Raw genomic sequence first — 12,500 nt, forward strand, 5'->3', positions numbered from 1 at the left:
TCCGCCCGCACACGCGCCTAGAAGAGGCGGACCTGCTCGAAAGAACCCCAGCCCGCCGGCAACCACGGCAGCCGGGGCAGGCCAGACACCACAGGCCGCCCCCTGCATCGTGGCTCTTTCGCGCCGGTCGCGACCGAAGGGCGAGGCGCCGCCGCCTCGCCCACGACATTTCCCAGGGCTCTCTGTCGGGTTCGAGTCCGCAAAGGCTAGGGCGAGCCGGCCACCGCGGCCGGCCGCCAGCCCCGCGAGAGTGCGCCCGCTACGCGGGTCCCCGGCTTAGGGCCGAGGAAGGGGGACGACTTCAACGACACCCGGCGGCGGGGAGGGCGGGACGGGGTGCCGCCACCCCGTCCCCGACACAGCCTCAGCGGGCCACTCCCGTCACCGAGCCCCTCGAGCAACCGGAGAAGGGCCGAGGCAAGGCCGCACGCCCCACGGAACGTCCCCGCGGCACTCCCGGAACACGGAACACACGCTGGGCAAACAAGTCGGGAGGAGCGGGGAACGAGGCGCCGCCACCTCGGCCCACCGGGCCGTCCTCGGGGATTCTCGGGGAAAGCGGGGGACACCAAGCAGAGGGGCCCGGCACCCACCCCGCGCACCCTCGGCTGTAGGCCACCGCCGAAAAATACCCGGCAGAGCGGGCCCCGGCTTAAGGCCGGGCGATCTAAGGGACGAGGCGACGCCGCCTCGCCCGCCACCATCGTACGCCTGCGGAGACGTAGGTGAGAGCCCGCGCCCTTCACCATCCAAGCCGGCATCAGCCGAGCCGGAGCGGGGGACGCTCGCGGCTCCTCCTTTCTCTCTCTCTCTCGTCGACCCTTTGGGTCTCTGTACCCACTGACTGGGCAAGACGGGAACCCGGACGAAGCCACGCGACTCGTCCCACACCAGGCGGCACTTACTCGGCCCGGGCGACCGCACGCGCAGACGCCGCTCCTCCGCCTACGGACACAGGCACTGAACAGCCTGGGGGATGCGGCCCGCCACTCGCTCCCACTATACGGACAGACGAGTCCGAGGCCGCCGGCGAGCCCAAGAGAACGGCAAGTACGCCACCGGGGAGGAGCGCCGGCGCGCCCCGCCTCTTACGATGAGGTAACTGGAGGCAGCCACAAACAGCGACCCCTTGGTGCACTTCCAGGAGCCCTGCGGCGACCACGTCTACCCGGCGCTTGCCGAAATGCGACTAAGTCCCGCCGGAGCCGGGTAGACCATCTCGCCGCACTGCCGCCCGCTACCGCCGCGCCACGCCGACGGCTCCGGGCACGGCCGCCGCCGGCCGCCGGCCCCGGAGCCGGGTAGACCTGGCATCCGCCCGCCACCTCCCGGCTCCGGGGTAGACCTCCTCGCCGCGCCACGACGCCGGCTCCGGGCACGGCCGCCGCCGGCCGCCGGCCCCGGAGCCGGGTAGACCTGGCATCCGCCCGCCACCGCCCGGCTCCGGGGTAGACCTTCTCGCCGCGCCACGCCGACGGCTCCGGGCACGGCCGCCGCCGGCCGCCGGCCCCGGAGCCGGGTAGACCTGGCATCCGCCCGCCACCGCCCGGCTCCGGGGTAGACCTTCTCGCCGCGCCACGCCGACGTCTTCGGACACGGCCGCCGCCGGCCGCCGGCCCCGGAGCCGGGTAGACCTGGCATCCGCCCGCCACCGCCCGGCTCCGGGGTAGACCTTCTCGCCGCGCCACGCCGACGGCTCCGGGCACGGCCGCCGCCGGCCGCCGGCCCCGGAGCCGGGTAGACCTGGCATCCGCCCGCCACCGCCCGGCTCCGGAGTACACCTTCTCGCCGCGCCACGCCGACGTCTTCGGACACGGCCGCCGCCGGCCGCCCGCCCCGGAGCCGGGTAGACCTGGCATCCGCCCGCCACCGCCCGGCTCCGGGGTAGACCTTCTCGCCGCGCCACGCCGACGTCTTCGGACACGGCCGCCGCCGGCCGCCGGCCTCGGAGCCGGGTAGACCTGGCATCCGCCCGCCACCGCCCGGCTCCGGGGTAGACCTTCTCGCCGCGCCACGCCGACGGCTCCGGGCACGGCCGCCGCCGGCCGCCGGCCCCGGAGCCGGGTAGACCTGGCATCCGCCCGCCACCGCCCGGCTCCGGAGTACACCTTCTCGCCGCGCCACGCCGACGTCTTCGGACACGGCCGCCGCCGGCCGCCCGCCCCGGAGCCGGGTAGACCTGGCATCCGCCCGCCACCGCCCGGCTCCGGGGTAGACCTTCTCGCCGCGCCACGCCGACGTCTTCGGACACGGCCGCCGCCGGCCGCCGGCCCCGGAGCCGGGTAGACCTGGCATCCGCCCGCCACCGCCCGGCTCCGGAGTACACCTTCTCGCCGCGCCACGCCGACGTCTTCGGACACGGCCGCCGCCGGCCGCCCGCCCCGGAGCCGGGTAGACCTGGCATCCGCCCGCCACCGCCCGGCTCCGGGGTAGACCTTCTCGCCGCGCCACGCCGACGTCTTCGGACACGGCCGCCGCCGGCCGCCGGCCTCGGAGCCGGGTAGACCTGGCATCCGCCCGCCACCGCCCGGCTCCGGGGTAGACCTTCTCGCCGCGCCACGCCGACGGCTCCGGGCACGGCCGCCGCCGGCCGCCGGCCCCGGAGCCGGGTAGACCTGGCATCCGCCCGCCACCGCCCGGCTCCGGAGTACACCTTCTCGCCGCGCCACGCCGACGTCTTCGGACACGGCCGCCGCCGGCCGCCCGCCCCGGAGCCGGGTAGACCTGGCATCCGCCCGCCACCGCCCGGCTCCGGGGTAGACCTTCTCGCCGCGCCACGCCGACGTCTTCGGACACGGCCGCCGCCGGCCGCCGGCCTCGGAGCCGGGTAGACCTGGCATCCGCCCGCCACCGCCTGGCTCCGGGGTAGACCTTCTCGCCGCGCCACGCCGACGGCTCCGGGCGCGGCAGCCGCCGGCCGCCGGCCCCGGAGCCGGGTAGACCTGGCATCCGCCTACCATCTCAGAAGCCCACAGCCCCTGTAGCGCCTGACTGCCGGATTGCTCCAGCAGCCCCCTCCCGCCTACCTGATGAACTCCATTTCAAGACCGAGACATATTTTGGGGGGTGTATTTTATTTTATTTTATTTTATTTTATTTTATTTTATTTTATTTCATTTCATTTCATTTCATTTCATTTCATTTCATTTCATTTCATTTTAATTTTCTGAAAGAACGCTACTTCTACTCTCTTGAAACAAGAAAGTTTTCGGGGAAAAATACTCTTTGCAAACTTGATTTACTTTCGCTTTGCGCCCACACCACTTCCAGCCGAGCTGATGGGCAGGCTGTGCCCTGTACTCGGCCTGCTGACACACTGAACCACCAAAACGGCGTCGCCACCCCCACCCGCCCTCCTCGGGACGCTACACAGCCCCCCTCTCTCCCCCCCCCCAACCCCAAACGGAGGGGGGGACAGCGGGGAGGAGAAGCACGTCCATGCGACGGAACTCGGCAGCATGCCGCGGGCTCCTGGCGCGACTCGCCTGCTCCCGCCTCGCCCCGCCCCACCCGGCCCCGCCCCCCCACGGGCAGAGCCCGCAGCGGGGGGGGGCCATCAGGCGGGCGCCCGCTTTCGGGTCGGTTCTTTCACGGTCCGCAGAGGTCTTCGGCCCTCGGCGCAGGTCTGGAGGGCCGCGGGGGATCGGCGCCGAGGTGCCCGGGGCCGGCACGAAGCTGCTGGCTGTCGGCCCGCGTTCACAGGGACAAAGAGACACACGCCCCCACTCCCCACACTCACACCCCAATGCCACACTTTCAGACCGACAAGCCCAGAGACGGGAGGGGGAGCCCCGCCCGAAAACGTCCGCCTCCCTGGCGCCGCTTTCGGACCTCTCCCCGCCCAGCAACGGTGTGGGGCGCCCCGCCGGTCCGCGCTCGGCCTCCCAGCCCCGCCTGCGGACTTCACCCGCCCCCGCCCATAGACGGAATGGGGCGCCCCGCCCAAGAACGTCAGCCTCCCCGGCCCCGCCTTCGGCCCTTCCCCGCCGCCGCACAGGGACGGCAGGGGGCGCCCCGGTCGACACCCACAGCCTCCCCTGCGGCGCCTGCCGACTTCTCCCCGCCCGGCAGCGGTGTGGGGCGCCCCGCCGCTACACGGCCGGCCTCCCCGGCCCCGCCTTCGGACCTCCCCCCGCCCGGCATTGGTGTGGGGCGCCCGTGCCGCTACACGGCCGGCCTCCCCGGCCCCGCTTTCGGACCGCTCTCCGCCCGGCATTGGTGTGGGGCGCCCCGCCGCTACACGGCCGGCCACCCCTGCCCCGCCTTCGGCCCTCCCCCGGCCGCGCACAGGCACGGCAGGGGGCGCCCCGCCCGACACCCTGGGCCTCCCCGGCGCCGCCTGCCGACTTGTCCCCGCCCGGCAACGGTTCGGGGCGGGCCGCCGGTGCACGGCCGGCGTCCCCGGCTCCGCCTTCGGACCTCCCCCCGCCACCGCTCAGGCACGGCAGGGGGCGCCCCGCCCGACACCCTGGGCCTCCCCGGCGCCGCCTGCCGACTTGTCCCCGCCCGGCAACGGTTCGGGGCGGGCCGCCGGTGCACGGCCGGCGTCGCCGGCCCCGCCTTCGGCCCTCCCCCGGCCGCGCTCAGGCACGGCAGGGGGCGCCCCGCCCGACACCCTCGGCCTCCCCGGCGCCGCCTGCCGACTTGTCCCCGCCCGGCAACGGTTCGGGGCGGGCCGCCGGTGCACGGCCGGCGTCCCCGGCTCCGCCTTCGGACCTCCCCCCGCCACCGCTCAGGCACGGCAGGGGGCGCCCCGCCCGACACCCTCGGCCTCCCCGGCGCCGCCTGCCGACTTGTCCCCGCCCGGCAACGGTTCGGGGCGGGCCGCCGGTGCACGGCCGGCGTCCCCGGCTCCGCCTTCGGACCTCCCCCCGCCACCGCTCAGGCACGGCAGGGGGCGCCCCGCCCGACACCCTGGGCCTCCCCGGCGCCGCCTGCCGACTTGTCCCCGCCCGGCAACGGTTCGGGGCGGGCCGCCGGTCCACGGCCGGCGTCGCCGGCCCCGCCTTCGGCCCTCCCCCGGCCGCGCTCAGGCACGGCAGGGGGCGCCCCGCCCGACACCCTGGGCCTCCCCGGCGCCGCCTGCCGACTTGTCCCCGCCCGGCAACGGTTCGGGGCGGGCCGCCGGTGTCACGGCCGGCGTCGCCGGCCCCGCCTTCGGCCCTCCCCCGGGCCCGCTCAGGCACGGCAGGGGGCGCCCCGCCCGACACCCTGGGCCTCCCCGGCGCCGCCTGCCGACTTGTCCCCGCCCGGCAACGGTTCGGGGCGGGCCGCCGGTGCACGGCCGGCGTCGCCGGCCCCGCCTTCGGCCCTCCCCCGGCCGCGCTCAGGCACGGCAGGGGGCGCCCCGCCCGACACCCTCGGCCTCCCCGGCGCCGCCTGCCGACTTGTCCCCGCCCGGCAACGGTTCGGGGCGGGCCGCCGGTGCACGGCCGGCGTCCCCGGCTCCGCCTTCGGACCTCCCCCCGCCACCGCTCAGGCACGGCAGGGGGCGCCCCGCCCGACACCCTCGGCCTCCCCGGCGCCGCCTGCCGACTTGTCCCCGCCCGGCAACGGTTCGGGGCGGGCCGCCGGTGCACGGCCGGCGTCCCCGGCTCCGCCTTCGGACCTCCCCCCGCCACCGCTCAGGCACGGCAGGGGGCGCCCCGCCCGACACCCTCGGCCTCCCCGGCGCCGCCTGCCGACTTGTCCCCGCCCGGCAACGGTTCGGGGCGGGCCGCCGGTGTCACGGCCGGCGTCGCCGGCCCCGCCTTCGGCCCTCCCCCGGCCGCGCTCAGGCACGGCAGGGGGCGCCCCGCCCGACACCCTCGGCCTCCCCGGCGCCGCCTGCCGACTTGTCCCCGCCCGGCAACGGTTCGGGGCGGGCCGCCGGTGCACGGCCGGCGTCCCCGGCTCCGCTTTCGGACCTCCCCCCGCCACCGCCCCGGCACGGCAGGGGGCGCCCCGCCCGACACCCTGGGCCTCCCCGGCGCCGCCTGCCGACTTGTCCCCGCCCGGCAACGGTTCGGGGCGGGCCGCCGGTGCACGGCCGGCGTCCCCGGCCCCGCCTTCGGACCTCCCCCCGCCACCGCTCAGGCACGGCAGGGGGCGCCCCGCCCGACACCCTCGGCCTCCCCGGCGCCGCCTGCCGACTTGTCCCCGCCCGGCAACGGTTCGGGGCGGGCCGCCGGTGTCACGGCCGGCGTCGCCGGCCCCGCCTTCGGCCCTCCCCCGGCCGCGCTCAGGCACGGCAGGGGGCGCCCCGCCCGACACCCTGGGCCTCCCCGGCGCCGCCTGCCGACTTGTCCCCGCCCGGCAACGGTTCGGGGCGGGCCGCCGGTGCACGGCCGGCGTCCCCGGCTCCGCTTTCGGACCTCCCCCCGCCACCGCCCCGGCACGGCAGGGGGCGCCCCCGCCCGACACCCTGGGCCTCCCCGGCGCTGCCTGCCGACTTGTCCCCGCTTGGCAACGGTTCGGGGCGGGCCGCCGGTGCACGGCCGGCGTCCCCGGCCCCGCTTTCGGACCTCTCCCTGCCCGCGCCCAGGCACGGCAGGGGGCGCCCCGCCCGACACCCTCGGCTTCCCCGGCGCCGAAGTCATAGTTTTGCAGGCATCGTCTAGGCCCCCCGTCGAGCAGTTTACAGCGGCAGTGGAGGCAGGCAAGGAGTCGGCTGCCGAGGCCCAGCCGTCGGCAGGCTGCAGGTGGTGGCGGGATGCTTAGCACTGTCCCTTCTCGAAGAATCTTTCTGTTCTGCTGTCTCTCGGCCTTTCGGTTTGACGTCGTTTCTTCCCGCTCACCCCCGGCCCCGGTCAAGCGCGTGGCACGATGGCAGCGCGGCGAGGGGCTAAAGGGAGCGAGCGATGCAGAAATGAAGGCCGGCTACCCGGCCGCCGTCTGTTTGGGCACGGAGGTGGCGGGCACACCGCCGGCTCCTAAAGGCTCTCCCTTCCCCTCTCAGGGAACGATCGGGGCAGCGGTTGGGGGTGGCGGTAGGACGTGGCCAGAGAGGGCTGGGGAAGTGTGCGGCAGGGCTCGCCAGCGGCTGCCAGCACACGGAGGCGGCAGGAACAGCGCAGCGCGTGGGACCGCAAGTCGGCCGCCTCGGACCGCACGGCGCTCGGGGTGAAAGAGCAGGTGCGAGCCGGTGCACTTGCAGCCACGTGGACATGCCGGCCGGCGGGACGTGCGGGCAGCCCGCCGGTCACGTGCTCACCGGCCTGCACGGGGCCACGGGGCTGCACCTCCGGTCTGGGAGAGCCGGGCTACCCAGGGCTCGACGGACAAGTACCGAGGCCGGCCGGGGACTGCGGGTGGACCCGGCAGCCGCCCACCACATATGAAGCCCGGCGGCAGAACACAGGTCTACCCTGGAAGGGGCTGCTGGGTAGCGAGGCCGGCCGGGGAGAACAGGTCTACCCTGGAAAGGGCCGCTGGGTAGCGAGGCCGGCCGGGGAGAACAGGTCTACCCAGTGGTCGGCCGCTGGGGGCGAAGTCCGGCCGGGGAGAACAGGTCTACCCAGTGGTGCTCGGCCGCTGGGGACTAAGTCCGGCCGGGGAGAACAGGTCTACCCAGTGGTGCTCGGCCGCTGGGGACTAAGTCCGGCCGGGGAGAACAGGTCTACCCAGTGCTCGGCCGCTGGGGGCTAAGTCCGGCCGGGGAGAACAGGTCTACCCAGTGGTGCTCGGCCGCTGGGGGCTAAGTCCGGCCGGGGAGAACAGGTCTACCCAGTGGTGCTCGGCCGCTGGGGGCTAAGTCCGGCCGGGGAGAACAGGTCTACCCAGTGGTGCTCGGCCGCTGGGGGCGAAGTCCGGCCGGGGAGAACAGGTCTACCCAGTGGTGCTCGGCCGCTGGGGGCTAAGTCCGGCCGGGGAGAACAGGTCTACCCAGTGGTGCTCGGCCGCTGGGGGCTAAGTCCGGCCGCGGACAACCGGTCTACCCAGTGCTCGGCCGCTGGGGACTAAGTCCGGCCGGGGAGAACAGGTCTACCCAGTGGTGGTCGGCCGCTGGGGGCTAAGTCCGGCCGGGGAGAACAGGTCTACCCAGTGCCCGGCCGCTGGGGGCTAAGTCCGGCCGGGGAGAACAGGTCTACCCGGTGCTCGGCCGCTGGGGACTAAGTCCGGCCGGGGAGAACAGGTCTACCCAGTGGTGGTCGGCCGCTGGGGGCTAAGTCCGGCCGGGGAGAACAGGTCTACCCAGTGGTGCCCGGCCGCTGGGGGCTAAGTCCGGCCGGGGAGAACAGGTCTACCCGGTGCTCGGCCGCTGGGGACTAAGTCCGGCCGGGGAGAACAGGTCTACCCAGTGGTGGTCGGCCGCTGGGGGCTAAGTCCGGCCGGGGAGAACAGGTCTACCCAGTGCCCGGCCGCTGGGGGCTAAGTCCGGCCGGGGAGAACAGGTCTACCCGGTGCTCGGCCGCTGGGGACTAAGTCCGGCCGGGGAGAACAGGTCTACCCAGTGGTGGTCGGCCGCTGGGGGCTAAGTCCGGCCGGGGAGAACAGGTCTACCCAGTGCCCGGCCGCTGGGGGCTAAGTCCGGCCGCGGACAACCGGTCTACCCGGTGCTCGGCCGCTGGGGACTAAGTCCGGCCGCGGACAACCGGTCTACCCAGTGCTCGGCCGCTGGGGGCTAAGTCCGGCCGGGGAGAACAGGTCTACCCAGTGGTGCTCGGCCGCTGGGGGCTAAGTCCGGCCGCGGACAACCGGTCTACCCGGTGCTCGGCCGCTGGGGGCTAAGTCCGGCCGGAGAGAACAGGTCTACCCAGTGGTGGTCGGCCGCGGGGGGCTAAGTCCGGCCCGGGAGAACAGGTCTACCCAGTGCTCGGCCGCTGGGGGCTAAGTCCGGCTGGGGAGAACAGGTCTACCCAGTGGTGCTCGGCCGCTGGGGACTAAGTCCGGCCGGGGAGAACAGGTCTACCCAGTGGTGCTCGGCCGCTGGGGACTAAGTCCGGCCGGGGAGAACAGGTCTACCCAGTGGTGCCCGGCCGCTGGGGGCTAAGTCCGGCCGGGGAGAACAGGTCTACCCGGTGCCCGGCCGCTGGGGGCTAAGTCCGGCCGGGGAGAACAGGTCTACCCGGTGCTCGGCCGCTGGGGACTAAGTCCGGCCGGGGAGAACAGGTCTACCCAGTGGTGGTCGGCCGCTGGGGGCTAAGTCCGGCCGGGGAGAACAGGTCTACCCAGTGCCCGGCCGCTGGGGGCTAAGTCCGGCCGGGGAGAACAGGTCTACCCGGTGCTCGGCCGCTGGGGACTAAGTCCGGCCGGGGAGAACAGGTCTACCCAGTGGTGGTCGGCCGCTGGGGGCTAAGTCCGGCCGGGGAGAACAGGTCTACCCAGTGCCCGGCCGCTGGGGGCTAAGTCCGGCCGCGGACAACCGGTCTACCCGGTGCTCGGCCGCTGGGGACTAAGTCCGGCCGCGGACAACCGGTCTACCCAGTGCTCGGCCGCTGGGGGCTAAGTCCGGCCGGGGAGAACAGGTCTACCCAGTGGTGCTCGGCCGCTGGGGGCTAAGTCCGGCCGCGGACAACCGGTCTACCCGGTGCTCGGCCGCTGGGGGCTAAGTCCGGCCGGAGAGAACAGGTCTACCCAGTGGTGGTCGGCCGCGGGGGGCTAAGTCCGGCCCGGGAGAACAGGTCTACCCAGTGCTCGGCCGCTGGGGGCTAAGTCCGGCTGGGGAGAACAGGTCTACCCAGTGGTGCTCGGCCGCTGGGGACTAAGTCCGGCCGGGGAGAACAGGTCTACCCAGTGGTGCTCGGCCGCTGGGGACTAAGTCCGGCCGGGGAGAACAGGTCTACCCAGTGGTGCCCGGCCGCTGGGGGCTAAGTCCGGCCGGGGAGAACAGGTCTACCCGGTGCTCGGCCGCTGGGGACTAAGTCCGGCCGGGGAGAACAGGTCTACCCAGTGGTGGTCGGCCGCTGGGGGCTAAGTCCGGCCGGGGAGAACAGGTCTACCCAGTGCCCGGCCGCTGGGGGCTAAGTCCGGCCGGGGAGAACAGGTCTACCCGGTGCTCGGCCGCTGGGGACTAAGTCCGGCCGGGGAGAACAGGTCTACCCAGTGGTGGTCGGCCGCTGGGGGCTAAGTCCGGCCGGGGAGAACAGGTCTACCCAGTGCCCGGCCGCTGGGGGCTAAGTCCGGCCGGGGAGAACAGGTCTACCCGGTGCTCGGCCGCTGGGGACTAAGTCCGGCCGGGGAGAACAGGTCTACCCAGTGGTGGTCGGCCGCTGGGGGCTAAGTCCGGCCGGGGAGAACAGGTCTACCCAGTGCTCGGCCGCTGGGGGCTAAGTCCGGCCGGGGAGAACAGGTCTACCCAGTGGTGCTCGGCCGCTGGGGGCTAAGTCCGGCCGGGGAGAACAGGTCTACCCAGTGGTGCTCGGCCGCTGGGGGCTAAGTCCGGCCGGGGAGAACAGGTCTACCCAGTGGTGCTCGGCCGCTGGGGGCGAAGTCCGGCCGGGGAGAACAGGTCTACCCAGTGGTGCTCGGCCGCTGGGGGCTAAGTCCGGCCGGGGAGAACAGGTCTACCCAGTGGTGCTCGGCCGCTGGGGGCTAAGTCCGGCCGCGGACAACCGGTCTACCCAGTGCTCGGCCGCTGGGGACTAAGTCCGGCCGGGGAGAACAGGTCTACCCAGTGGTGGTCGGCCGCTGGGGGCTAAGTCCGGCCGGGGAGAACAGGTCTACCCAGTGCCCGGCCGCTGGGGGCTAAGTCCGGCCGGGGAGAACAGGTCTACCCGGTGCTCGGCCGCTGGGGACTAAGTCCGGCCGGGGAGAACAGGTCTACCCAGTGGTGGTCGGCCGCTGGGGGCTAAGTCCGGCCGGGGAGAACAGGTCTACCCAGTGGTGCCCGGCCGCTGGGGGCTAAGTCCGGCCGGGGAGAACAGGTCTACCCGGTGCTCGGCCGCTGGGGACTAAGTCCGGCCGGGGAGAACAGGTCTACCCAGTGGTGGTCGGCCGCTGGGGGCTAAGTCCGGCCGGGGAGAACAGGTCTACCCAGTGCCCGGCCGCTGGGGGCTAAGTCCGGCCGGGGAGAACAGGTCTACCCGGTGCTCGGCCGCTGGGGACTAAGTCCGGCCGGGGAGAACAGGTCTACCCAGTGGTGGTCGGCCGCTGGGGGCTAAGTCCGGCCGGGGAGAACAGGTCTACCCAGTGCCCGGCCGCTGGGGGCTAAGTCCGGCCGCGGACAACCGGTCTACCCGGTGCTCGGCCGCTGGGGACTAAGTCCGGCCGCGGACAACCGGTCTACCCAGTGCTCGGCCGCTGGGGGCTAAGTCCGGCCGGGGAGAACAGGTCTACCCAGTGGTGCTCGGCCGCTGGGGGCTAAGTCCGGCCGCGGACAACCGGTCTACCCGGTGCTCGGCCGCTGGGGGCTAAGTCCGGCCGGAGAGAACAGGTCTACCCAGTGGTGGTCGGCCGCGGGGGGCTAAGTCCGGCCCGGGAGAACAGGTCTACCCAGTGCTCGGCCGCTGGGGGCTAAGTCCGGCTGGGGAGAACAGGTCTACCCAGTGGTGCTCGGCCGCTGGGGACTAAGTCCGGCCGGGGAGAACAGGTCTACCCAGTGGTGCTCGGCCGCTGGGGACTAAGTCCGGCCGGGGAGAACAGGTCTACCCAGTGGTGCCCGGCCGCTGGGGGCTAAGTCCGGCCGGGGAGAACAGGTCTACCCGGTGCCCGGCCGCTGGGGGCTAAGTCCGGCCGGGGAGAACAGGTCTACCCGGTGGTGCCCGGCCGCTGGGGGCTAAGTCCGGCCGGGGAGAACAGGTCTACCCAGTGGTGGTCGGCCGCTGGGGACTAAGTCCGGCCGGGGAGAACAGGTCTACCCAGTGGTGCTCGGCCGCTGGGGACTAAGTCCGGCCGGGGAGAACAGGTCTACCCAGTGGTGCCCGGCCGCTGGGGGCTAAGTCCGGCCGGAGAGAACAGGTCTACCCAGTGGTGGTCGGCCGCGGGGGGCTAAGTCCGGCCCGGGAGAACAGGTCTACCCAGTGCTCGGCCGCTGGGGGCTAAGTCCGGCTGGGGAGAACAGGTCTACCCAGTGGTGCTCGGCCGCTGGGGACTAAGTCCGGCCGGGGAGAACAGGTCTACCCAGTGGTGCTCGGCCGCTGGGGACTAAGTCCGGCCGGGGAGAACAGGTCTACCCAGTGGTGCCCGGCCGCTGGGGGCTAAGTCCGGCCGGGGAGAACAGGTCTACCCGGTGCTCGGCCGCTGGGGACTAAGTCCGGCCGGGGAGAACAGGTCTACCCAGTGGTGGTCGGCCGCTGGGGGCTAAGTCCGGCCGGGGAGAACAGGTCTACCCAGTGCCCGGCCGCTGGGGGCTAAGTCCGGCCGGGGAGAACAGGTCTACCCGGTGCTCGGCCGCTGGGGACTAAGTCCGGCCGGGGAGAACAGGTCTACCCAGTGGTGGTCGGCCGCTGGGGGCTAAGTCCGGCCGGGGAGAACAGGTCTACCCAGTGCCCGGCCGCTGGGGGCTAAGTCCGGCCGGGGAGAACAGGTCTACCCGGTGCTCGGCCGCTGGGGACTAAGTCCGGCCGGGGAGAACAGGTCTA

The 12,500-nt window shown here is 73.7% G+C and overlaps 1 protein-coding gene across 1 annotated transcript in view; it reads left to right on the top strand.

The window, feature by feature from the left end:
- Nucleotides 1–614, top strand: part of LOC134546462 (collagen, type I, alpha 1a-like) — a 5,673-nt gene extending 5,059 nt beyond the window's left edge. Inside the window, exon 7 of the mRNA XM_063389283.1 lies at nucleotides 1–614. This exon is cut by the window's left edge and continues 132 nt beyond it. Within this exon, the coding sequence (XP_063245353.1) occupies nucleotides 1–614 (614 nt within the window).
- Nucleotides 615–12,500: the final 11,886 nt, after the last annotated feature.

The sequence above is a fragment of the Prinia subflava genome, unplaced genomic scaffold (genome assembly GCF_021018805.1).
Source record: "Prinia subflava isolate CZ2003 ecotype Zambia unplaced genomic scaffold, Cam_Psub_1.2 scaffold_90_NEW, whole genome shotgun sequence".
Classification (NCBI taxonomy): domain Eukaryota; kingdom Metazoa; phylum Chordata; class Aves; order Passeriformes; family Cisticolidae; genus Prinia; species Prinia subflava.